The sequence below is a fragment of the Archocentrus centrarchus genome, chromosome 1, assembly GCF_007364275.1.
Source record: "Archocentrus centrarchus isolate MPI-CPG fArcCen1 chromosome 1, fArcCen1, whole genome shotgun sequence".
NCBI classification, from domain to species: domain Eukaryota; kingdom Metazoa; phylum Chordata; class Actinopteri; order Cichliformes; family Cichlidae; genus Archocentrus; species Archocentrus centrarchus.
In genome coordinates, this window is record NC_044346.1 from 6,938,781 (window position 1) to 6,965,754 (window position 26,974).

At 39.3% G+C, this 26,974-nt stretch overlaps 2 protein-coding genes across 3 annotated transcripts in view; one reads left to right on the forward strand and one right to left on the reverse strand.

The window, feature by feature from the left end:
• Positions 1 to 1,489: 1,489 nt before the first annotated feature.
• cyth4b (cytohesin 4b) lies at positions 1,490 to 13,481 on the reverse strand. The gene is made up of 13 exons (XM_030730730.1): positions 13,343 to 13,481; positions 11,037 to 11,119; positions 10,877 to 10,941; positions 8,580 to 8,646; positions 7,741 to 7,859; positions 7,406 to 7,486; positions 5,196 to 5,308; positions 4,715 to 4,863; positions 4,155 to 4,266; positions 3,835 to 3,911; positions 3,454 to 3,525; positions 3,202 to 3,356; positions 1,490 to 2,493 (listed from the first exon to the last, which is right to left on the reverse strand). The coding sequence occupies exons 1-13, from the start codon at positions 13,359 to 13,361 to the stop codon at positions 2,388 to 2,390; spliced, it is 1,218 nt and encodes a 405-aa protein (XP_030586590.1). The 5' UTR covers positions 13,362 to 13,481; the 3' UTR covers positions 1,490 to 2,387.
• Positions 13,482 to 15,453: 1,972 nt separating this feature from the next.
• The window catches only part of rac2 (Rac family small GTPase 2), an 11,814-nt gene continuing 293 nt past the window's right edge, over positions 15,454 to 26,974 (forward strand). Inside the window, exons 1-8 of one of the 2 annotated variants that reach the window (XM_030730784.1) lie at positions 15,454 to 15,480; positions 17,931 to 17,999; positions 22,809 to 22,880; positions 24,639 to 24,756; positions 25,251 to 25,313; positions 25,650 to 25,809; positions 26,239 to 26,372; positions 26,815 to 26,974. The exon at positions 26,815 to 26,974 is cut by the window's right edge and continues 293 nt beyond it. In XM_030730784.1, coding sequence (XP_030586644.1) covers positions 17,965 to 17,999; positions 22,809 to 22,880; positions 24,639 to 24,756; positions 25,251 to 25,313; positions 25,650 to 25,809; positions 26,239 to 26,369 — 579 coding nt within the window. In that variant the 5' untranslated portion in view covers positions 15,454 to 15,480; positions 17,931 to 17,964 and the 3' untranslated portion in view covers positions 26,370 to 26,372; positions 26,815 to 26,974. Of the gene's footprint in view, positions 15,481 to 17,860; positions 18,000 to 22,808; positions 22,881 to 24,638; positions 24,757 to 25,250; positions 25,314 to 25,649; positions 25,814 to 26,238; positions 26,373 to 26,814 lie in introns of those variants that run through there. The other variant, XM_030730794.1, reaches the window with a different exon arrangement.

The following is a 26,974-nucleotide window of genomic DNA, read 5'->3' on the forward strand; positions in this document are numbered from 1 at the left end:
TTGAAAATATATTATTTCCTGTCACACTTATTTTCACGTTTATTTTAAAACCCTTATTTTATTTTTCCAGCAGACATTTTGACCTGTTTCAGCAGGAACTGCACAGATCTGAAAAGTAATGCTTCACACCGTTGTTTGAGCCTTGAACATGGGTGGAAGTATATGCTATGCCTGGTGTTTATAGCTCTTTGTTTTGATGGTTTTTGTCTCAATATGATTATATCTAACTCACAGCATTGCCCACTCATTCCTTTAATGTTGAATGCCTTCCATTTTCTGCAGTCATTAATAATCTATATTAAGGAAGAACTTGTGCCAGTTAATGATGATGATTACATCAGAATTCAACAGAAAACACATGACCTGACATTACTTAGCCTGCACCATGAACCGGAGGCTTGACTATGAGGTCAAAAAGCAGGCAACTGTGATCTGCAGTGAGAGTAGGGAGAAGGTAGAAGAGAGCCTGGAGAGAACCTGCAGGCATGCTGTGCAGAAAAGAGAAATGAAACTCGGTAGAAGTAAGACAGAATGCATGTGTGTGAGAGGGAGACGAGCATAACAGTGAAGGTAGATGAGTTTAAATACCTGGGGTCAACTATTCACAGCAATGGAGAGTGCACAAGAGAAGGGAAGAACAGAGTGCAGGCAGGGTGGAGACGAGTGTCAGGATGGCAGCAAGAGTTAATGGAGTGAGCCCTGCTGTGATGTATGGATTGGAGACAGCTGCACTGACAGAAAAACGGGAGGCTGAGCTGGAGGTGGCGTGATTTTCACTGGGATTGACCAGGATGAACAGGATTAGAAATTAGTACATCAGAGGGACAGCTCAGGTCAAATGGTTTGGAGACGAAGTTAGAGAGGCAAGGCCGAGATGGTTTGAACATGTACTGAGGAGGGAAAATGGATACACTGGACAATGGGTGCTGAATATGGAGGAGGAAAAGAGGAAGACCACAGAGAAGGTTCACGGATGCAGTGAGGCAGATGATTCGCTGTGGTGACTCCTAAAGGAGGCAGCAGCCCAAAGAGCGAGAAAAAAGGTTTAAAAGATTGCTCTGAGAGTTGGATCTTATAATCGTTTATTCTTGGGATACCGGGAATATCTTAGTCCATGTGCATTAAATGTGTCAGTAAAACAGTGATTAGACATTAACACAATTACAGGAGTCATTTAAAATGTAATTTTGTGCTTCTGGATCATATTGTAACCCCTTAAGTTTGTTGCTCATGATTTTAAGTGTAGGCCAGATTTTGATGTGTTTGATAAAATACTCAGTTCCTAAACCTCTATATGCGATAGGCCTATCACATCAAACCACAAAGGTGGTTTAGGTGCTTTACCCAAGGATGTGAACCAAGCATATCAACATACGCAGTAAATATGAGGAAGTAAGGTGTGGCTGAATGGTTTCACCGTGCATTCAACTGAAAACACAGCTGTCGAGCTCAAACTATGAAAACAGAATCCTCTTTTTTCAGATCAGCGCAGAGGTAAACAGTTTTTATTAAATAATCATTTCAGGAGAACATAACAAATGAAGTCATTACAGTGATAAAAGGGATGGTATACAGGAGTTACAGTGGCACATATTACACAAGTATGGCTAAATGATTTCAGTGTACGTAATAAATTTGTTACAAAGCACATGTAATATATATTGTTCCTATTGCACTGTCCTTTTAATTTATGTTACAAAAAAATATGCAGGTCTCTGTGTGTTAAGGTACATTTTATGTCACTCTATGAGGTACAAAGAAATTGAAAAACATATTTCCATGCTTGAAAACAATTCTGTACAAACTAAAACACTTCACTGAGATAACGCCATACCTATCAAAGCATTTACAATGAAACTTGTAGCTACCACCAGACAGAAGTGAAGCTACAGTCACTCTATAAAAGTCCTCTTTTGAGCACTGTGAGAACTGAGTTGGTTAAGACGTCGTGTCTCATATTTGCCTTTTAATAGTATTCAAGGAAGTGCTGAGACAACACACGCTTAATTTGTCTTCCATAGCTGAGGTGCTTTGTTCGGCTGTCTCCAACCAACAGAACAACGTCTCGCTGCAGAGAAAAAAAGTGCAGTAAATACACACAGTTAAATGTGTACACAAAGATTTGAGCCCACGACATGAACTGACCCTCGCACTGACACAGAGCTCAGTGTCTTGCTGTGCTGAGACTGTGAACAACAGAAATGAGTCAGTTTTTCACCTCTGACTCTGTATTTCTCAGTCTATGAAAGAAGAAGTGGGAAGAGAAGTCCTCTTTTAGTCCAAACCACCACCGTCAGTGTGTTTCTGATGCCTTCAGTGCTCTTTTGTTGCAGGGTGGTTAAAACAAAAAAGAAGTACAATCCTCAGTGGTGCGATGACGTAAACATTCAAGAGGTTGGCTCTTGCTGTGCCGAGTCCTGAGGAGTTTGGTGAATCACTTTTTTCTTACGGAGCGAGACCAAGTCGTAGAACGGATCCTTGGTGATACTTGCTCTATTTGAAGAGGAAAAAAATGGTTGACATTAGCTTATAGAACTATATAGATTATTATTATTTAAATTGCTGCATTTGTATAAAAATGTGGCAGTGACAAACCTCTCTGATAGCTGCAGTTACAGCTTCTTTCATTTTTTACAGCCTGTGCTTTTTTATGCTCAGTGTTAATAGTACTGTTTCAAAACCAAGGCTGCTGATTTCAAAGAAAACTATATAAGTCTATGAAACAGATACAGATCTATAAAGTTAGCACTAGAGAAGCATTTTCCTTTAGAGAGAGAGTGAGTTCTCTGAGAAACTGGTAGAGACCAAAAACATCACTAAAAGAAGAGCCTGTGCTGGAGTTTCTCATCAAGGAACAACGAGCATGGCTACAAACAAATGCTAATTGCATTGTGTTTTGGTTTTAGGCAGTTTAGAAAGTGCTGTTAATCTTGCAGCACTGCCCCCAGGCAGCCAATCACAGTTGTTCTTTCTGAACGACTTGGTTGGCATAATGAGATAAGGCCGGGGTTCTTTGCACATGCGGTGTGATTATCTGAACACATCTAGCATTTCTGACCAAATTCAAAGGTGGGTGTGTGTGTGTGTGTGTGTGTGTGTGTGTGTGTGTGTGTGTGTGTGTGTGTGTGTGTGTGTGTGTGTGTGTGTATGTGTGTGTGTGTGTGCGCGTGTGTGTGTGCGTGCATGTGTGTGTGGGCTGACCTGATGGCCTCAATCCAGGAGTCTCTCTCATCTGCGCTGGAGGCACATATCGTGTAGGACTGGTGCTTCCCCTCCACCACCCTGCCATCCGTCTCTGTTTTACAGGCTTTGATCTTCTGCCCTCGACTGTTGGGGTTGTACAGCTCCAGACAGTACTAGACAACACAAGACCATCAACATGAAAGTCAGTCTATTAATCTACCAGCTGGTAGAATATGTTTGAGCTGTGTTGGACCAGCTCACTGATCTTACCGGTTTTCGAGAGTATGGCACTTCTCTAACACAGAGATTCTCCAGCGGGATGATGCCTCTGGGCTCTTTATCCTGCAGACAGATCCAAGAGAGATTTATTGAGTCAAGTGGGTAAAAAGGAAGAGGTGGGGGGAAAAACTGTTACTGGCAACAGAAAAAAAAAAGGAAGCAGAAGAGATAGGGAAAGATACCTGATACATGATTATTTGTGACACTTTTACTGAAAATAAACACACATTTTGCTGTTCAAAGCCCAGCAATGCCATGTAAACGCACTGAGAATCGGGTCATACGTGCATTCATTGGTAATTTTTATCTGCGGCATTAATGCGCAGGAGTAATGCTTGGGCTTTGAAGTCTTCAACACATAATAATCCTTACAGTGGTGTACTCGAAGTAGTAGAGGCAGTTGTCTGTCAGGATGAACCATCGCCTCTTCCATGTCTTAACCCGACCTCCTGAAAATTGGACAAAGCATAAGTGTAGACCGTTAGCTGCTGACATTGTGTAACTTGCATGCAAGCCCACATGAGAATCTTCCAATATTGGGTCATTTTCTTTGCGCTTCCTCTGTACTTTCCTGTTTGTGTAGTGACTTAAGCTATGATGCAGCACGAAGCCGGCTTAACCTATTCTTGTTCGAGTAAAAGAAAAAGTCCACTGTTCATGTGTTTTCTTGGTGTTGCAGAGAGTCATTTTACCAAGTTTGAGGAGCCATCCTTCTCTGTCAGGGTTGAAGAAGGTGTGAGTCAGATCATTCCCATCATCCTCTGGGATTTTGAAGGGCTCGTTGCGTATGCTCTCGTACAGTTTCTGTGTGTAGAGAGTTACATGATCAGATATATAACAAAGGTGGCTGTTACAGCTAACCTGCTGCTGGAAAGTTGGCATGAGAACAACCTGGATGTTTTCATGTTTGTGTGTTTCTGTTCCATATTGTGTGGTGACTGTGAAATACAGGTATTACTTTCTCAAGGAGGGGAGGAACTGTGGGGTTTTACTTTCTCCTAAGAATACATTTGATTTTGTTTCATTTAGGACATTTTTTTCTACGCTGTAAGTTAAACACTTAAACACAAGCTCTTCTTATTTATCTGTTCTTATTAGTCGTAATATGTGTTATCTGTTTCCTTACACCACCAGGGAGTAAGAAATGTCTGACAAATTTTTAGCTTCTGGATGTGTAGCCGTTTGGGTCATCGCCTCTTGGTGTCTGTGTGGGCACTGTGATTTATTTTTTTTTTATTTGAGAGGTTCTCACCGACAGCAAATCATCAGGTAGGTTCTCTCCGTTGTTGATGCCTCTGTTCATTGAGATGAAACGCTCCAGAGTGGTTTTGTCCTTCACGTTGGGGTTGTGAAGGCTCGTGTTCAACATGATGATGGCAAAAGACAGGATGTAGCACGTGTCTGATGTTAAGAGGAAGATGCACACACATGCAATGAATAAGAGGAAGCATGAGCCAGAGCTCAGCAGATAAATTTCTGGCAATGAATACAGTAATACAGACTTGTTGAAAAGGAGAAAGAACTAAAAAAAAAAGGAGGAAAAAATGAAGAAATGAAAATAATATATACAAAAATACAGAGATGGCGTGGTAATAATAACAAAGAACCAATCCACTCTCACACATGTTTTTCTCTCTGTCTCTCACACACACACACACTCCTACACACACAGACACACACACACAGTTCAGACAGGAAGTATAAATTCAGAATGCATATTTAGTGAAGCCCACCAGTTGACTGGAAGACGTTATGGTTGCAGTCGCAGTAGCGTGTGGCGAAGGCCTCCATCATACGGTCGATTTTCTGAGCTTCCCCAGGCAGACGGAAACTCCACAGAAACTGTCTGTCATGCACACACACACACACACACCACAAAACCATAACACCTCAGAATGATATTACTACATGTGGAGACGGCTGATCGCTATTTAGACTGTAGATACACTGTATGCCTGGAGCACATCTCAAACTCATGACTTTAAAACTGCGTTCCTGCTGAAGGAGTGATCAGCAGCAGCTCAGTCAAAATGAACTGTGGTGCATCCATCTAATATCAGCATGCTAACATGTTTAGGCAGTAGTCACAACACATACTGACAGGAACAGGACAGGAAAGGTCACATTTACTATGTGAATCTAATTAATTTCTTCTTGCTTGTGAAATTCTGGCAAATATCACATCAACACTCAGGCTGGAGCTGATTGGCCAGGTTTGCTTAGGGAGGTGTTAAAGTATCTGCGTGACAGCCATAATAAGAACTGATCCAGCTCTGTGAATACTAATGCTAATAATGTAATAGCTTCCCACAATTCATATAGATATATGAACTTTCAACAGTTTCATAAACCCACAGGGAAACTATACTGTACCTTTGCCGCTGCTACACTGAATTTCCCCATCATGGGACTAATAAAGTGATTTCTGATCTTATCTTATCTGATTATATGTGCTAAGTTGGTAAAATTTGTTTTGAGTTGTCATGTGGGAAGCAGATGTAACGTGGGTTCAGGGAAGTGCTCTGTCAGTTAATTTCACATCATGCATACTGAATGCATTAAAGTAGATAATATGAATGAAAAGCAACCTTTTTAAACACAACCCTGTATGAGCTACATTTTTTAATACAAGTGCAGGAATGAAGTTACTTATTTGGGTTGTCTTTTTTTCTAACAACACAGTCAGAACTCACTTGAGATGAAGTCCATCGGCCTTAATGCTGATGGTTTTTGACCTTAACGTCAAAAATATCTGCTGTAACACGTGAGAGCAGCACCGTGGTTCTCTTCTTCTAAGTCCTCTACATTTGTTTTATTCTGATTATTTTTCAGTTAAGGTCAAGGCACAGTGATTAGGAAGACAGGATAAACCTGGTGACATCACGATTATGTGCATCATCAGGGTGATTTTTCTCAGACTTGTCAAAGAGCCCAGAAACACAACAGTAAACAAAGGGTTTCCAGGCTGAGTATTTATCCCCACAATGACTAAACCTTTGTTTGTTTTTATTACTGTTGACTAACATTAAATACAGTGCAGTAAGATGTACATCTGTATATTGGAAACATTGGTATGACTACCTCCTAAAAGATTAGGAGTCTTTTTATGTTTTTTTATGTGCCCTTGTTTTTTTTTTTTTTGTTTTTTTTTTAATCATTGATTGTTTTGTGTTTGTTTATGTGATGTGGACTATGAGTCTGTAATAAATCTATCTATCTATCTGTCTATCTATCTATTACTATATGAAGGACATTTTAATTTGCAACACAATCTTTATATTTTTGACCGATATCATGTTCTTTTTCTTTCTTTTACTAATTTGATTTGTTTTTCTTCACAGTGCTGCAGTCATTTGTATCTGACTCTGCAAGTCTGAAACAAAAGTTTTAGAGTAATTTTCCTGCTGCTGGCATTTCTGAACCCTGAGCCTGTCATGCTGTGGAAACTCTGAGAGTTTGTGGCTGGTGTTGAGACTCATGACAAGTTACATAATGTTGCCTATTTGATAGCAGTTACATTTTAGTGATTGTGGAAAGACTTTTTTGATTACAGATTACTATTCAGTTTTTTGCTCCTTTAGTACGTTTGCTGACCTTCCCCAAGCAGAAATGTGCAACCACAAAGACGTCTGTTTTAAAGATGGATTCGTGTGTCAACTTTATACAATTAGAGTTTAAGTATCTAAAGTGTAACTTCTGCATTATTCTAAACATCTGGGAGAGAATTGAATGAATTCTGCTTTGTAGTAATGCCATAATGGCATTCTGATGATCTGATTGTAGTCTCACTTTTGTGTTTGTTTAGCAGTTTAAAGGTCGAGGCTGTACCTACTACAGTTAGTCAGGTTTCATTATGCTATTACACATGCATATGCAAATGTGCCTGTTAAATGATTATAAAGAAGAATAATGTTCATGAGGCAGCAGATGAAGGAGGGCTGACCTGAGAGCCTGGACCAGGTTGAGGTCGGAGAACTCGTGCAGCTCCACGAAAGCCTTCAGGGTCTGAAGGTGGAGCTCGTCCCTGCGGGGCGGAGCGTGAGAAAAGTGCATGAAACAAAAGGAAGGTGTTCACCTTTTTCACGTGAGACCTTAACACTCCACTTAACACTTTTTTTGTTGTATGCACTGTCTGTCTTACACTACCATGAATCACTTTCTTCTCGTCTATATTTCTCAGCCTCCTCACTCTCTCTAATTCAGCACCTGTTCATTTCATTCATGTCCGTCCACCGTGGTTTTCCTACTGCCGTTTGTACACCCCCTTGTCTTCCTCACCTTTCTCCGAGGAATTCTCCAATGGCTGTCTTGTTGAGTCCCTCTTCCTTGTAGAGAAACTCAGCAATGGATTGGGCACTTCCATCCAGCAGCTTATTCTCCACCAAGTAATTGATTCCCTGCATGCAAGCAGATTGTTAAACAGAAGTGTCCAATTGTGCTTCATTTGCACTTTATGGAGAATTTTTAGATTATGACATAGCACTTTAAATATGAACAGAAACATATGCACTGCCTGCTGTGGTTAATGTGCGCTACTTTCACAATGATCTCATCCTTTACTGGTAAAAGAGAGCATGCTCATAGCATCTGTAATTCCAATTCCTTAAAATAAGTTTCTCTTCCTCTTTCTGCTCCATACAGTCTTTAAAGAGGAAAAGGATGTTGAAGATGTATTTATTGCCTGCATGCAGCTGCATATTGCTGTAATTCTCTTCCATGTAATCCAGCCTGATTACATTTCTGTTGTCACTTTTATATTTATATTCAAGCTATGGACTGCTCATGGTTTAAAGTGAAGCATTTCAAAGTCTCGCAGTCAACTTAAACAAATCTAAAAAAAAAACAAGTAAACCATGGTAATAATTATATTCTGTATCTGTGTGTGCAAACATTTGCATGCGCAAGAGCCATAACTTTGACCTTAGAGCAAAACCACAGAAACTGTAGTGTGAGCCAATGTGTTTGTTCTGCTCACAGACTTACAGCCCCTTCAACAAACGAGCTGCTCGATGAACACGCTCAGCTGCACAAGCTCAGACAGTGACATGCAAACACTTTTTTAAACCCTTCATTAATGAAAAAAGTCATTTCTAGTTGAGTAAGTTGGTCCAGCTCACCTTTTTGGGGTCCATGTTGAATTTCTTCTTCCCATTTGAGAATTGTTTGTTCTTCTCTAATGTCTTGCTGAAATTTAAAAAAAAAGAAAAAACTGTCATTCATGGACAACTTGAATAAATAAAGCTTGATGAAAGTCTTAAATTTTACACACACAGCGCTGTGCAAAAGTATTACATTAGTAGGGGGGGGCATGACTGATATGCCTCTTTTCCACTAGTACCTACTCAGCACGGTTCAACAGGACTCGGCACAACTTGGCATGGTCTTGTTTTGTTTCCATTACAATTGAGGACCACCTCAGTGTGGGTGGAGTCAATAAAGGAACACGGGCAGTACTGTCTTGACCTAATTTGTATGTGGTTTGTGCGCCTCCATTTTCTACCTGTTGGGTTTTAAAAATGGCATGGTTAAATCTGGTGAAGGATTCGCTCTCATGCAATTAGTGGCATGCTGGTCTTCAACGTCACATTTTCGGATCGCTTGGAACCCTGGCTGTGTGGATACTACAAAAATGCCTGGTACCAGGACCTAACGGTAAAGCCTACAAACCGTGCCGAGTCGAGTTGAGTTGCGTTGAGTAGGTACTAGTGGAAACGCGGCATTAGTTTTCCACTGTGTTTTTCCATCCAGGTATGCTTTTATAGTACTGGCAATATTTTTCTGGATCATTGTCATGCTGAAAAACGAAGCTGTTGCCAATCAGCACTGGCTGAAACGCAGCCCCAAGCCATGACAGAGCCTCCACCGTGTTTTACAGATGGCTGCAGACCTCACTGTTGTGCCTCTTTCCTTGTCTTGTGCATACATACTGACTACAGTTTGAACCAAAAACTTCAAATATGGATTCATCCCTCCATTAGACCTGTTGGCACTGATTTCAGCCCAGGTCTTGTGTAATATGGCATACCTCAGTCTTTTCTCCCTGTTTCCCCTTCCTAAACAATGGCTTCTTGACAGCCACCCTTCCACTGAGACCATGTCTGATGAGGCTTCAGCAAAGAGAAAATGGATCAATAGAGGGCCTGATCCCTCCCTTAGGTCCTGTGCCAGGTCTTTGCTGGATTCTTTTCCTATTTCTTAAGGACGGGACTTTCAGATACTGTTCATCTGCTGTAGATGGTTTTTACAGGCCTGCCACTTCTTCTTTTGACTTCTACTTGTCCAGTTTCCTCAAATTGTTTTAAGGATATACTGCACTCCATGCCAACATATGCTATGTTGTTGACTGTTAACTCAAAGAGTGGACTGCACAGAAAATTTGTGAAAAAAGCAGCTAATGTCCAAAGAAAAACTATGAAAGACCTTAAGAAAGCCTGGAGAACTACTGCCAAAGACCACTGTAAAAATAATAATTACAAGAAAGTCTGGCTCCTTGGAAAAAAAAATATAATGGAATGAGGCTCAGTACTGTCAAATTAATATCATATTAATCCATAATTATGTATTTGGGAGTTGCGCAGTGTGACACAATCCGTGTAGTAGAAACATCTGCGATTCATAAGTTGCAAAAGGTTTCATGTTACATCTCATTATGAAGCTTAGCTGTAAGTTCAATGAGGAAGTTCTGATCACTCATCTACTTGATTTCCCATGCTGTCAAACTCAGTACTGACATTACTGCTTCCAGTCCAATCATCTTTCTGCCCGCTTTCTTTGAGCCATTCAGCCTCTGCTCAGCATACTTTAAATATCACTGCTCATCTGTCATTCTCCATTTCAGACTCATTCACACAACCCACCTCCTCCACATCACCACCACCCAAATCTCTCAGAGCTCCTTCCAAGCCTCCATCTTTGTCTTCACCACCACACCGCTAGTCTCTAGCCTCTGTAAGTCCTAATTCCTACTGTATCTCTGCTGAGCCATCGGAGTCTAATTGCCAAATGGCTAATTGAATTCATTATTAACAAATCTTGTTCAATTCCTCCTAATGGTCTCTCCTGATTGAATTGTATCTGTCCCCTCAAAATAAGGCTACAACCACCAGAATAGCAGCTTGGCAAAATAAGCCTGTTTGCTCATCAAAAAATAGCTATAAAATCTATAAAATCTGCACTTTTGATAGCAACAATACATGAAAAGTTTATACATCGAACGGTTAGTAATCACAGGAGCAACTGAACAAGTTGTTTGAAAGACAGCATGTCACTGAGCGATGCACGACATCTACGGGTTTTTCTTTTTTTTAGCAGAAGCATTATGTAGGTGTTCTAAAGAGGTGCAAAAGAAACTTTGGTACACATTTGGTTGGTAAGGTAGGTGTAGGGTTTCCCCCCCCAAAAAAACACAACTCACTTTTCTTCTGCAGATTCAAAGCTGAGTATCTGTGCCATGACATTATCTATCTCCATCTTTAACTTCTAGACAGGACAGAAAGAAAAAAAAAAAAAACTTAACATTTTTTTACAGAAACACAAAAATAGAGGTGTGATGACTGAATGCGGACACAGGTTACCTGGATATCGTCTAGAAGATCTTTTTTATACGTCTTGATGCTTTCAATCTCCATCTTCTCTTGTGCTGTAAAATCTGAGGAAACTGAACAAACAGTGGAGCAAAAACATGAAACCGATTCTCAGGAATTCAAATTCCACCAACCAGTTCTTCAGATATAACAACTCTAAAACAATGAGCCTCATGCATGATTTGACCTGCTGTAGAATCCTTTGAATGATCATTTACGTATTGGAAATGTGTCGTATAGTTAAAGACAACCACAACACAGGGAACATGGTTTCTCTGGAAGATATGCAAGACAGTAGCTGTGGTTTTTTTCATGAATGATTTCCGTCACCACAAAACGGTACTGAATACTTTTTGAAAAACAAAGAGAATTGCAAATTCATGGAGAGTTTTTTCATATTTCTGTTCAGTTAAATAGAAACATCCTTAACTCTCCACTCCAATATTAATAGCGTATAACCCATAACAAAGCCCTAGCGTGATTTTTTTAATAACTATAAGGAAGAAAACAGTATTAGAAGTTATGTGGTTACAAATAATGCTTTAATCAGTTATGCTTTTAGATTCTGTTATTAGTGCCATGTGGTCAGTGCATCACAGGGGCTTAGTTATCTTAATGACCCAGTTTCCTTCACCTTCTAATAATAGACTGTTTTCTACTGCAGGAACCTTTTGAGGGCAGCCCACACTTTTATGCTCCTGTCTGCACCTGTAAGAGACTTTTTATGACAGGTTCCAGGGGAGAAACAAGGTGCCTATTCTGGAAACAGGTACTTCTGAGGGTCCTTGAAAAATCTCTGGGTATGGATCAATACTGAGTGGCTAAGTCCCATTTTGTTAAAAGAGAAATATATAAATAAAAAGCAGAATCAAGATAAAAAAACAGGGGACTGCAGCTCTTCAAAACTCAAACAGGGCCATGAGTCTGCCATATAAACAAACACGTAAACAGCAATGCAACAGCCATATTCATTTCCTCCACGCCTGTCATCATTATGCAAATTCCAAAGTGACAAGTTCAAATATGACACATATATTTGTGAAACAAAGTAGTACACAAATACACACTTTACATCAAAACTTTATGGAGAAACTAAGTTGCTTTGTGTACTTATGGTTGGTCTTTCAAAGCATCTTACAAATGCACTGACCTCCTGTTTGATGTAAAAATAAATCATAAGGAAAAGCGTCAGGCCCTTTGGTGGTTTACCCAACATCCTGTCAGCAAATACATTGCTTTAATCTGTCTTTGCATAATGGTTTCAGTTATTGCTCTGAACATTAGACAAAATTAAAAAGCTATTTTTGGAAATTAGCAAGTGAAGAGTGGCTCCTTTAAGAAAAAAAAAACGAAGACGCAAAATGCTTTTATAATAAGCGTGGATATTGCGATAAGCAAAGCTGAGTGTGTGAAAATGAGCTTTCTAACGCCCCCTCAGCAACATCCACTTCATACTGAATGTGTATAAGATGTATTCAAGCTTTATCCTTAGGTAAAAATACATGTTTTGATAAATTACGTTAGAAGAATGATAACTGTCAACACTTCCTGTACACATATGTTGTTTGCTGTCAATGATGTGACCACAGGGCTTCCAGTTCCCCACCCTTCCCTTCCTTTGCATATCTTGTGCAACAAAGCTGAAACCCTTAAGTCATCGCAACCTTCATTTAAGGAATTTAGATACTGAAATAACCAGTGACCTCGTTACATTTTAAAGGTAGTTTAAAATGGCATCTGACCAGCTTCCGTTTTAATGTTAGACACGAAACATGAGTCTCTGTATATGAGTCTCTTCCCCATTTCAGCTGAGACCCACATTGTAAGACCACAGGGTGCAAACAGTGAGAAGTGGTGTATGCTGAACTGTACACCCATGACCAAAATGCTCCACCAAAAGGCTGTGTACACTAAAAGCTTACAGCAGGAATAGTAGAACTTATTTCTAATGATTTATATATAAATATGTAACTGCTGAAACTTGAAGCTTCTCTATCAAACAGCTGGGTCACTATTTAAGATCCAATTTATGCCATGATGTCCAGTGTGTTCATGATAAGTCTTTAACACTAGAGTATCACACGTGAAATACATTAACACTGACAGAAATCAAATACGTAGGAGTAAAATAAAAGACAATCGAGCAGGTAAATCACATGAAAGAGTCTTTTAACTTTAAATATCCAATAATATTCTCCAATAAAATATCAGTACATTCACAAATTCAATTCTCTGTAAGCATGGAATAAATAATTAGCAACATCATCAACAAAAAAGGAAACAAAATCAAGTCCTACCCATTTGGCAATCAGTCATTTATGTCCAAGGATAGAGAGAAAAATGCAACGCCAAACCAGCTACACAACGTCGATGTCTCAGGGTACGCAGGCTGCCTCCGGACACAGTAAATTAATAGCTGAATGAAGTGGATGTTGTCGTTTAACCCCACCCCTTCCCCATCTGTCACAATGCCACTGCACACATGAGCACAGAGAGAGAACCACAAGGAGGTCGCCCTTCAAAATAAAATGGTTCATAAATGAAATGAGAAGTAAGTTTTCATATTTTAGAATTCATTTTAGGATGCAAGAAGTCATCTTGTCTACATCTATGTTTTCAAATGCACATTAGCACAAACAGTAGAGGTCCTGCTTTACTTTTTGTGGTGTAGTTGTTCTCTCAGGGGGATTTGACAGCTGAAAGGCCTGCACTGTGGGAAAAGTGATGGGTGGTTAACGTGGTGGTGTTTGCAGGTTGCATCCTGCCACTGTAACCCTATACCAATTGGGGTGTTACAGTACTTTCAATACATTTAGGACACCATAGTGAAGTTATTCTAGGAACATTACCAGAAGTAGACAAGACCATATGAATATACAGTCATCACAATTCAACTTAATAATGCAACTATTGGAAAAGGGAGGTTTTCAAATGTATTCTGATTTTTTTTCTCTTAAAAAGAGAAGGTAAGAGATATAATTAATTTAAGAAAAACAAGAGAGCATCTCTGCTGTACCAGCTCAGACTTTTAAATGTGACAAGTTACCAGCAAAAAACATTCCTGAAGTGCCATCTAGTGGTTACAGATGAACATCACAGGTACTGTTTGTCTTGCATGGCTGTGTGAAGACGTGTTTGTCTTGCTGGGGTTTATTTACTTTTTATTTCCATCTATCCATTTTCTTCTGCTTATCCCAGCTGTCACGGGGCAAGATGCAGGGCACACCCTGGACAGGGCATCAATCTGCCGCAGGGTTAACAGAGAGACAGACAACCATTCACACCAGTTTAGAATCACCATTTAACTTAGATTAACCTGCACTTTGTGAAAAAGAAATCCCTACATTTTTTGAAAGAAAAGATTTCTGCTATCAGTTTTTTTTCCCCTCTGGTCCTGCTGATTGTCCTATATGTGGTGGAGAAGCAGCACGGTCTAAAACCAGGGCTGTCAAACTCACTCACAGAACGGGCCAAAATTAAAAACACAGTCTAAGTCGTGGGCCAAACAGGATTAACCTTTATTGAGCAGTTTAAAGCTGAAAATATTTTAATCAGCAATATGAATTTGAATGGTGAGAATTCAGGAACTTTTTCCTCAACACATTAAATATTTTTCTTCAAAAATAACATCAGGGAAAATGAGAACATTTCACTGTCTGTGTTCAGAACTTTGCTGCGCAGCGTCTCCTGGTGTGTCATGCAGATGCACTGTGAGCTCTCCCTCTGCATCTTCTCCCACATCCATCCCGCAATTTCAGTCTTTTCCCGGCACATCACAGGCTTACAGGTTTACCTCCGATGTCAGCGAACAGGTCCTCTGCCTCTCACCTGTTTTCCACTTTTTGTTTGGCCATTTTTGAGGGTCAGGCTAGCTTAAATGTTACTGTAAAAAGTGCTGACCTATGTTTTTATCCGCTTTTCACTGATCAGTGTGTCATTGGCAACAGGTTAGTACATACAGTAGGTCTTGACCTGCTCAGCAGCTGTTGCAGTGCATAATGGGATTTGTAGTATAAGTGGAGCACTAATTATTGGAGGGCCATTAATCATAGCCACATTGTCATGGTCCGGGGTCCTTTGGACCCCATGTGTTTTGTTTTTGCTTTATCTTATCTGTTCTGTTCTGGGTTTATTTTGGTTGTGGGGTTTATTTAGTTATTTCTAGTTCCTTGTGTTCTCCCAGTATTCTGTGTCAGGTCTGCGTCTCTGTTCCCTCGTCGTACTTCCTGTTTTATTTTGATAGTTGTCCTGTCCCTGTCTGTTGTGTTCAGTTTTGCTTCCCCTGGTCTTGTCACTGTTATTAGCGTCACCTGTGTTACCACCTGTTTCCACCTCCATCATTAGCCTCCTGTGTATTTAAGGCCTGTGTTTCCAGTGCCTGTTGTTGTGTCGTTGTCTCTTTGCTGTGTGTGTCCTGTTTGTTTCCCTGAGATAAGTAAGTGCTGTTACCAAAATCAGTTTTTACCAACTCAGAGTCATTGCCAAGGTAAAACCTTATCTCCCACAGCAGGACCTGGAAAAAGTTATTCATGCTTTTATTACTTCCCGCCTGGACTACTGTAATTCTCTGTACTTTGGCATAGATCAATCATCTGTGCGCCGCCTGCAGGTAGTCCAGGATGCGGCAGCTCGTCTTTTAACCGGTTTAAAAAAGCATGAACACATTACCCCAGTCCTGTCATCCCTTCACTGGCTCCCTGTCCGTTTTAGAATCGATTTTAAGATTTTATTGCTTACTTTTAAAGCCTTAAACAGACTGGCACCTTTGTATCTGTCTGAGCTGCTTCACTGTCACACCCCTGTAAGAGCTCTGAGGTCATCGAACCAGCTGCTCTTACAGAGGCCTAAAACTAGACTAAAACAGAGAGGTGATCGAGCTTTTGCAGCAGCAGCACCAAAGCTATGGAACGATCTACCTCTCCATATCCGCACAGCTCAGACGATACACACATTTAAATCTCTATTAAAAACACATTTCTTTTCCTTGGCATTTGGCTGCAGTGCTACCTCCTTTTAGATGATTGTTTTATGGTATTTTATGGTACTTGTTTTAAACGATTTAATTTTTAATTTTCTTATGTTATTTATTGTTCTTAATGTTTTTATTTATTTATTTTTATTTTATTATTTTATTTATTTATTTATATATTTTTATTTTTATTTAGTATAGTCCTTGGGGTTACAGATCTTGTACAGCACTTTGGTCAACGTCGTTGTTTTAAATGTGCTTTATTTTTAAGAAAAAAAAAAAAAAGAGATCTGGTGAAGTGTATTTCTGTCCTGCGTTTATTGCCACTAGCCCTGTCTAGTCCGGTCCTTCGTTCTGCTCCTGTGAATAAAGTGCATTTAATTCTAATCCCTGCCTGGCGTATCCTGCGTTGGGGTCCTCCTTCCTGCCTGCCACACTGATGTGTGGATCTGGCTCGCGGGCCTTGAGTTTGACACATGTGGGCTAAGCAGTGGTCTTGGAGAGTTTTCAACAGTTTCTATTTCCTCTTCACCATTTGCAGTCATCTTGCTGCTATCTAGACAGCGTACCAGCCCATTTCTTCAAGGATGTTTTTAATACCTTTGAGCCAGGTATTGTTGACATTATTAATTTCTCCCACCAAAGCTTAAGTAGGCTTAACAGAACCTTTATAGCCCTACTGCTCTTGGATGTTTCTCGATCCAGGCTCAAAAAAACAAGGGGACAAAGCTTTCTCAGGGGCAGCCCCTAATCTTTGGAACAACCTAACCTTTCACATAAGACCTGCCAAGTCTCTCCATAGTTTTAACACGCTGTTACAAGCATACTTATATTGGCTTTCAGTTCTAGTTGAGCAGGATATCATGTCTGTTATAGCACAGTCTTATTTACTTCTATTATTGTTTCATTTGAAGTTTATCTTTTGTGTATTTTAGTGCATACTTATTGTTGATTGGTATTGTTCATTCTGATTATTTTGTATAGCATGCACAATACTTTGGTTGTTTTAAATGTGCTATAGGAGTAAATGTTGACTTGATTTGATGAGGTGCACATCTTTGGACTGTGAGGAGAGGTGGGAGTGCCCACTGCAGGCACAGGGAGAGCATTCAGGATCCACACAGAGAGACCCCAGCTGGCTGTGATGCAGTACTGTTAACCACTGCACCATTGTGCTGCCCTTTTTACTTTACAGACACATAAACTGAAATTAACCCGCAAATAAAAAATGTATTTGTAGGTAGTTACTGGTATTATGTATGTTATGAGGACATAAATGTGTTTGTAGTGTCAGAAGTGCACCACGAGTGACTGCAAGGTTTAAGGCTGGGTTAAGATGAAGGTCATCATTTGACATATACTGTTGAAAACTCCAGGAAGTGAATGTGTGTCAGTGTTAGGTCCTCTAAAGCAAGGGAAACATAACTTTGTGTGTGTAACATCAGTGTGTGTGTGTGTGTGTGTGTGTCTTTTATAAATGTGGTTTATGGAATCAAACTTTTTATAGCAAAAGTATAATTGAACCAAATAAATTTTAGTCTCCATATGTGCTCGTCTGGTAAATGTGCAAACAAAAGAGGAAGTTTTAAAGAAAGCTGCTATTGCTCGCAGAACCTTCCTCTTTGTGGTGTTTCACAGCTTCTATCTGTTGCAACAGAGACTGTTTTTCAATATCCGTCACATCGATGCATTTTTATATACATTGTTTTCAGCACAAGTTCTGTTGTTTGAAAGGAGGAAAAAAAAAAAAAACAAAACAGGAAGGAGAGATGAGTGCAAAAATGAAGGGAGAGACACTAAGAAGAAAAAAAAAAAAGAAGCAGCAAAAGGAGGGGGAGGGAGGTGTGCAACAGTTTCCTGTAGTTGCATGCTCTTCAGCGTCTCTCAGCCTTCCTCTCTGAGTCTGTTTCTTTCAGGGTGAAGAGCACAGGCGAAGCTGAGCGGAACAGGATGCAGGCTATCAAATGTGTGGTCGTGGGAGATGGGTATGCTATTAATTTATTTTTTCACCTAACTTGTTATAAATTAAGTGGCTTTCAAGTATTGAATTATGAAATGGTGGCCCAGCTGATGCGTGATAAGGAATTGGCCCCAGGCTCTGAATTTAGGGTAATCACACAGAGCTGTCAAAGGTTCTCACATGGTAGGGGCAACAGTTTGACCCACTTCAGTGAGATGGCTGTACGGTCCAGTGGAAAAGAAACTTCTGTGCTTCTGGCTTATTAGTTTGGAGAACAAAGTTTGTCCAGTGTTAACATGTAAACCTTCAGGTGTGTGTTTGACAGCAGTGAATCACAGTGAGGGCGCTGGATGAGCCGTGCAGGCCACAACATGCAGGAAAATGCTTTAAAGCAGCAGAAATCCTCTTCAAAGGTGAAAATCCAAGAAATGCCAAAAAGAGCAGTTCAGAAAAAACAAATGATGGAAGAAAGTGACTTAAAAAAGAGGCAGAAAGGACCAGAAGCTCCAGTGTGTAAATGTTTTACCTCACTGTGCTTTTGACGTTTGAAAACGTGTTGAAATTATTTGCCCTGAAGGCTGAAATGTGTTTGAGTAAGACCTTCGGATAATCACTCATCTGCCATCAAAGGCGTTGATCCTTGAAGGTGGGGCAAAATGGCTGTCACAATGAAGGAAATTATAAAGCGGAAGTTCTACAGTTGTTTCTAAAAATGATCAGTAAACACTTACAAAAAATTAAGCATCCAGAGGCAGCACATGGGTACTGCACTGTGTGCGCTGAGCTTCCTGGTGTGTGACACTGATTTAAAAATACAGAGAGAGAAGCAGTCAGAGCGGTGTCTTTAAATATCTGCAAAGTGAGTCATATGTTGTCTTTATTTATGTTATCACACTTACATAAAACTGTTAAGTTTTATGTAAGTGTGTGTCATTTAAACAAAAGCAAATAAAGGCGTCACTAAAGGAAGCCTGACTACTGTTTCGACTGTTGACAGCCAACAACGGATGCTGGTTTTGATTAATTATGGCTGATATTTAATTACCTGTTTATTCCAAAGAGTGCAGTAGTAATGCCCATCATTGTAACATATAATGATGAAGGTGCCTCAATGAATTTCAGCCAGCATTCATGCACAAGTAAAGTCGGAGTTGGAAAGAACCAAATTATCTCGACATTTAAAATATTTAAAGTAATCACGCATTTTCTTTTGAATATACTTTTAAAAATAAGAGACACAAAGTCATAATAGAAAAAAAAGCAAAACATAGTGATAACATTGAAAATACAGTTACAGTAAACACTGCATAGGAACTACAAGCTGTTATCTACAACGTGACCCAAACTTCAGTTCCACCTTTAACATTTGTTTCTTTAAAAACACAACAGCAACACAAAGGCAGTCAGGAGGAAGTCATTGTTGGTATGCTTGGAAAAAAAAACAAACAGATTTTGTGCTCTGAGAAAATACTGATAAATTTGTAAAAAAGTTTTTAAAGTGTTGCTTATTGAAATATATGACAGATGCACTGTGAATAACCCAGCCAGCCCTTTGAATGTATGTGTATTGGCCTTATATGACAACAAGAAAGCAGTTGAATCTGCTGCTGGTAATTTCCACACTGATTTCTCATTTTTGATCACCTCTGCTAGGTGATGTGCCGAGGCTTTGATTAAACCCCAAAGATGATCAGTTTATTACAATAAACAAAGGATCTGCAAAGATGTTGTACTTAGCTTAGTGGACTTAGTACTATACTTAGTGTGCATACTTTCTGTATGCAGTGGCTCCTCCTTTAGGACTCCATCAGTTTCACCTTTGTACAGGTGGACCTTGTAGAGACCTCTTAAAAAAAGTTTCTGTGGTATTTAAACACGTTTTTGACTCAGCTAATATTACTATTAGTGTGGACCTAACCGACAGAGAAGAGGAAGTTCCTTTCAAGTCGGAGGGAAGTCTGCTGTGAGAGGCTCAGTTTACAATGTGACAGCACGAAACAAACATTCAGAACACTTTAAAAAAGACTTGAGTCAAGAATAACGACGCTACACAACTTCAGAGTAAAATGACTGAACTCCAACAGATTCCTAGAAAAATGGCATCACTTACCCACACTTGTGTTGATCTTTGGGGAAACAGAAAAGTGGAGAATTAAGAGTACAAATCACAGAGAAAGGCATTTTACCACAATCAAAACCCACACATATATTTGCTCCATAGGACCTCATTAATGACGTGAACACCACAGATGAAGCTCCAAGTCCAGAGAGTCAGAGTTCTTGATTACGTTGGAAGTTCCCCGGTCACAGTGAGGCCTAGCAATGTGTGTTAGCAGTTATATGGTAGGTACAGTTATAAAGCTATAGATATAATTCATAAAACACAGCAAACATAAAACCTAATTAGTAACAAAATGGTCGGGTCCCCCAGAGAAATTAAAATTTTACTCAATTCTATTTTTTCTTGCATGTTCAGTTTTAGGCCTGTGCAATTAGTTGACACGGTTTGGCCTCAGTCTGGTTATCATCATTTATTGAGGTTTATTCTTTCCAGATGTCAGAATACAATTTGTTGTGATAATGACAGCAAGAATATATATATATATATATATATATATATATATATATATATATATATATATATATATATATATATATATATATATATATATATATATATATAGTATTTTTTTTAATTGAGAGAGAAAAAAAATGAAGTGTAGGGCCCGAGAAGGTGAGGATAAGAGTGAAGAGCAGAAAGAGAGAAATAACAATAAAGTAAGAATTTCCCCTGAGGACCGGATCATTTATGAACATGCATTCAGAGAGATGTCAGCCAGAAATCTTTTTTTCTTCATAGCTCGGTGTGGCTGGTTCCTGTTTTCAACTCTAACTGAGGCTTCTGAAACAGATCGGTTCCTTTTTGACTCACACTCAACCACAAACACATGTGTGTGATGCTATACTTATGAGAGCCATCACGGGCATTATTTAATCCATGACCCACAGCCCTGACTCAGACCTCTGCATCTGACCTAAACCCTGTAACCGTAGCAGTGAGAACAACTCTCAAACCCACACCAGCATTTTGGAAAAAGTTACAAACTGATTCCATCCGACTTGACCTCTAAAGCTCAAACTCACAAATGCAGAAATGCTCACACTCACACACACACACACACACACACACACACCCTGACAGCTCTCTCAGTCATTATCTGGGGCGCTCATACAACCACTGAGTCATCTTGTCCTCAAATGCTAACTTTTGCAACAGCAGCCATTTTTAGGTGTTGTGTGGTGCTTTTTTTCAGTTAGATTTAGATTTTATTCTTATAGTCAATTAAAATGAAAATGTATTTTTAAAACATCGAGTTTATATATCTGGAGGTTATATGACTCCAACTCAATTAGAGTAAAAGGTGCACAGTTTTTGATGTTAGACCACAAACAAAAATTCTATTATTTGCTGGCAGCAAAGCTGATGTCCACATTTTTTTATTTTATTTCTTGTCAGCCTCAGCAAATTCATCAGAAACTATGAACGAAGTATAAAACCAGAAAGGGTGGTTTTTGTTTGTTTTCATGTGTGTGTGTCTGTCATCTGAGTCATCTGATACCTGAAGAAATAAAAAAGCCCACATCCACGTAATAGACTGTAGCTTTAAAGCGCTCTCAGTAAGCTCATACCATTACCTTCTATTCTATCAAATTAACCAGCCACATAGTAAAACATTTTATATTGTTTTGTTTCTTTTCGTTTCCCTTCTGAGCTGCGTGCACCCTCAACTGAAGTGTCAACTGGTGAAGATGTCTCATGTCATTCCTTTTTATATAATAAAAACAATAATATAATAATAATTACAAGAATTACAAGAGTTTGTTTCTAGTTCATTTGCATATGTTTGTTGATCTGTGATATTTTTGAGCTGTCAGATCAATGATAAAAGAACACCAGTGCAAACGGGTTTTATTTGATAAACTCGTGTATGTCGCACATTCTTGTGTCAGAGGCGGACTGAGAAAAAAGGATGAGCTGGTGGGTTCCTTGCAGATTGGATTTGCTTGGTCATTTATGTAAGCAATAAAAGAGAGAGATTTACCATTAAGTGTCACAAAGGCTGGGATTTAGAAAACTGAGCTTCTGATCTCCTAGTATCAAACTGGAGACTCTACTGACAGGCTGAAGCCACTCCTCATATAGTTTATGACCAATCAAAGGTATCCAGAATGTAATCTAGTTGAAATACGAGTGCTCCGGTGAAGCCCGGGCACGAGTTCTGTGTGCTGCTGTTGAAATGCTGGCAGCAAATCAGTGGAACAAAATAAGAAGCAGGCTTGTTGATACTTGCTGGATCACCCTGCACGCAGCCGTGCCGTCTCATCACCGTGGATGTTGCGACAGGCAGAACGCAGATCGCTACATTTCTGTACGCTAGAAACATGAAAACAATGTTTATACGTGGAGATTTTTTTTTGACTGAGCTGTTAAATGTACAGTGTTTTCCCGCTCAGACATGCACGAAGAAACTGCGCCAGCTGCTCACAGAGTGAATCTATTGCATTGTGAATGTTAAACAGCCTCCAAATAACATCAGAGATATTTTTTCTTTGAAGGTTTAAGTAAAATTTTAGTTTCAGTGACTGACGTATGTAGGCGTGCATGTTGCATCATCTCCTGTCAATAGAAGACATACACACACGCGCACACACACTGTTTGATACGTTTCATGATTGTTAATGTTTCCCTTATTTATAAGTTTTTGCATTGCTGAAACAGTGTCTTTGTCGTTTTCCTGATGTCTCTCTTTGTGTTTATACTTGTGTTATTTAGAGCTGTGGGTAAAACATGTCTTCTCATCAGCTACACAACCAATGCCTTTCCCGGAGAGTATATTCCGACTGTGTGAGTACTACACACACACACACACACACACACACGCATGCACGCATGCACACATGCACATTTCTTTATGAGGCACGTGATCAGTCATGTATTGTATTAGGACACAACGACAAATAGAGGAGACACACACACGTGTGGTGCGGTGCATCTGGAGATGTCTGATGGTAACACAGGCAGGTTTGGGCTGGCTGCAGCCTGCAGGTGATTAAAACATATTTCTGCTTCGAGTTTGTTTAATCTAAACTCAGCTGGTTACTGCACACAGTGATGGAGAGGCAAGAGACGCACTCTTCTTTCTTAAGAATGAATGTTGCTGAACTAAGTACAGCTACTCAAGTACTGCACCTAAGTACACTTTTGATGTACTATTTTTGCGTATTATATTTTCACACAACACAATACTTCCACTAAATTGTTGATGGAAATTTTGACTGTTTAATGTCAGCTAAATATTAATCTAATATATGAAGTGCCTCTACATGTATTGTTTTTATATAACCTAAACCTCTCTACAGTATATATAAAAGCAGATTAAAAAGTTTAGCAGATTTAACAAAGATTTAAGATTTAAGAAAGATTTAAAAAAAAAATGTCTCATGCAGCAGCACTGTAAATTTTAGTCCATTTATTCATATTTATTTTTTCAATCATTCTTATTTATTGTTAACAGTGTTGAGGTTTGGGCAATAAGTTCTGAGATGCTCACTCTGGGCCGTGAGTAACAGTGATGACCTTTCTTGCTGTGTTTTTTCCAGTTTTATAAATGAAGCAATAAAACGTTTAATTGAAAAAAATAATAAGCAGAATTATTTAATGGAAACAGTCATAAATTGCAGTCCTATACAAAATATGCAGGACATTTGCTCTAAATGGAGTATTTCTACAATGCAGTATCAACATTTTTATTTAAGAACTGAATACTTCTTCCACCAGTGGGCGCTGATGTCTACTTCAAACTGTCAGGATCTGACATGCTACGTAAAAGAACACTTTTAAAATAAGGTATTTTCACATGAATTATAAATGCAATACAACTGCAAGTGGTAGTAAAAAGTAAACTTATGCAATAAAACATTTCAGTGATTCAATGATGTCATGCTGCACTCTGCAATATAAAGGACCAGAGCTTTAGATAAATCACCAGGACTCATCAGGACGAACTGTAAATGTAAAGTCGGCTGGTACGCAGTAAAGAAAAGCCCGAGCTGTGTCACACTTTTTAAAAGCCTGTCAGGGTTTTGTTTTCGTTTTGCATGAGCTGAAGGCTGAAATGTGAACAGGGAAGTAGAGTGCTGCTAAAACAGAGCTGAGTGTGATGATAAAGATCTTTAGCATTTTACTATTTTTGTTTTTGTTTAAAAAAAAAAATACATTGAGTGACACTAAATTGGATTTAATTCTTCAGGTGCAACTATTTAGCATTAAATGAACACACAGTATGTCCAACTGGAAGCCCCAGTAACCAAACACACTGAGAAATGAAGCTGTTATGTTTATTTATGACCACACGGGGGCAGTGCGACCTCATTATTTACTATAGTCTCTAATAAACATGACTTTCATGCCAAAGACACAAAAAATGATGCTGTTGGTAATGAAATATTTAGGTCATGGGTTAAGTTTGGGTTTTTTGTAAACTGAATTTCACTGGTTAAACCATCAATGAGCTGAATGAGAGTTTGATGAGGGAATAACCAGTGAAATGAAAAGCTGCCTCTGACTGATTGATTGATGGCTGACCTTCTCTGCTCCCCACAGATTCGACAACTATTCAGCCAATGTGATGGTGGACAGCAAGCCAGTCAACCTGGGCCTCTGGGATACAGCTGGACAGGAAGATTACGACAGGCTCCGCCCACTGTCCTACCCACAGACGGTACACAATCACGCATATACTCAAAGCACATTTACAGTTCATTACAACAGCCAAGAGTTTAACATCATGTGTTGTACTGCTGCATTTTTAGCTGGGGCATAACTACAATAAACACATAAAATCAGTCAATGCTGTTTCTTAAAAGTTATGATGTCATACAACTGAACTGCTTTCTCAGTTCCATTTCACTTGAACTTTACTCTCCAATAAAGTAGCCTAACTTATTAGAACCAAAATATTATTTGTGAAACAGCATACCACCATCACTACTGTTACAAATGTTACCAGTAAATGTAACCAAATGTAAACAAAATATGTTTCCTTCCTAATGTAACTGGGAAAGCAGCTCAGTTGTGTGAGAACCCGACTTTTAGAGCTTGTCAGGAAGTAACAGATGTAGAATTTATATAATATGTAACGTCAACCAATGAAACTTGCAATATCTGAAATCTTGCATCTCTTCTACTCTCTTGTCTCCTTGTCTCTCCATTCAGGATGTTTTCCTAATCTGCTTCTCCCTGGTCAGCCCGGCATCCTATGAGAACGTCAGAGCGAAGGTGAGTTTTGTCTCTCTGTGTGTGACGCCTGCCTTTCAGTTGCCACACAACGACATAGTCCTAACATAAAACGAGCAGTCGCTGCCCTGCATTTTAATTCAAACAAACTTAGTTACCACCCATATTACTGGCAGGTATAGTTGAAAGATTGTGTGCATGTTCATTGTAGTCATTATTTCCCCATGCAAACCTTCATCCACCTTTGTTTATTACCTGGCATCAGAGCACATCTCCCTTCACCTTGTTTTGTGTCCTTCACCTCTAACCCCTCCTTGGTTTTGCATGTTCCCCTTTCTCGCTTCTCATTTAGTCTTCCTTTACTCTGTATTCTGCCAGTGGTACCCTGAGGTGCGTCACCACTGCCCCTCCACGCCCATCATCCTGGTAGGCACCAAGCTGGATCTGAGGGATGAGAAGGACACCATTGAGAAACTGAAGGAAAAGAAGCTGGCACCTATCACATATCCACAGGGCCTAGCTCTGGCTAAGGAGATAGGTCAGTCACACTATTTGTTTAGCTACTGGTTTAAGATTTGAAGCCCTTTTCACCAGTGATGATATGAAACAAAGCATTAAACTAAGGAATTTATTGCTCAGCAGATTTTCTTTAGGTAAGAATATGACTAATGGCTAAGTCACTAGGATAAATTTTATCACACTGGAAGAATATGGATATTTTATACATCCTTACCCTTGTTTCAACAGCTTTATTTCCCCATGCAAATTTTATTTCTTTGATATAAAAGATTTCTTGAGGGAAAAACCTACAGAGGTATATTGAAAATATTGCAACAGCATTATTAAGCAGGTTAATGAGCTAGTCAGTCAGTCAGAACTGATATTGTTTTCTTTACCTTTCTTCTTTTTGTCTTTATGGTTCTCTGTAGTTTTATTGATGTATATGTGTGCTTGCATGTATGTGTAGATGCAGTAAAGTACCTGGAGTGCTCAGCTTTAACCCAGCGTGGTCTGAAGACTGTGTTTGATGAGGCCATTCGAGCCGTCCTCTGCCCTCAGCCCGCCAAGGTCAAGAAGAAGCCCTGCTCGCTGCTGTAAATGGTACGACTGACGAAAACACACAGAGGAAGAGGAGGGAGAGAGATTAGAAAGAGTTTGAGAGACAAGAGAAACAAAGGGAAATGTACTTAAGGAACATGTAAAGGAGAGCACATGGTTACTTGTTTTCTTTTCCTTAATCTTAAATCTGAAGATCGATGTTGTCGATACTTATCACTAATAGACGATTCAGAAGTTTCTTTTCACACACATACTGGACATAGACAATAAAGAACGGGAAAAGGCAGACGGTCACACAAAGACCACAAGACACAAGAGAATAAAAGTTGATTTTTTTTTTCATATACTTTGTATCCCCAGTCACTTTTTTGCTGAGAGAAAAAAAAAACAAAAAACATTTGTCTTAAACACTGACGGAGACATTAATTTTGTAAATCCTACGTGCATCATTTTAACCCTGTGATTCATGTGGTCTCTGTTTTAGATTCTCACTGGAACACCAAGGACAAGAAAACGGACTGGAGACCCCGAAGAATACTTGTAACTAGTTTAAAACAAAAATAACTTGATGGCATTTATAAGTCAGCAGTAGCAATATTTCATGTACAGCATGCACTGTTTGTTTTTTAAAGTTCATTATAGAT

Coding starts and splice junctions, on each gene's coding strand:
- cyth4b (XM_030730730.1), bottom strand. Junction 4,267..4,714: donor TACCTGATGATTTGCTGTCG/GTGAGAACCTCT, acceptor CTCTACACACAG/AAACTGTACGAGAGCATACG. Junction 2,494..3,201: donor TCCTGGATTGAGGCCATCAG/GTCAGCCCACAC, acceptor CTCTTCAAATAG/AGCAAGTATCACCAAGGATC.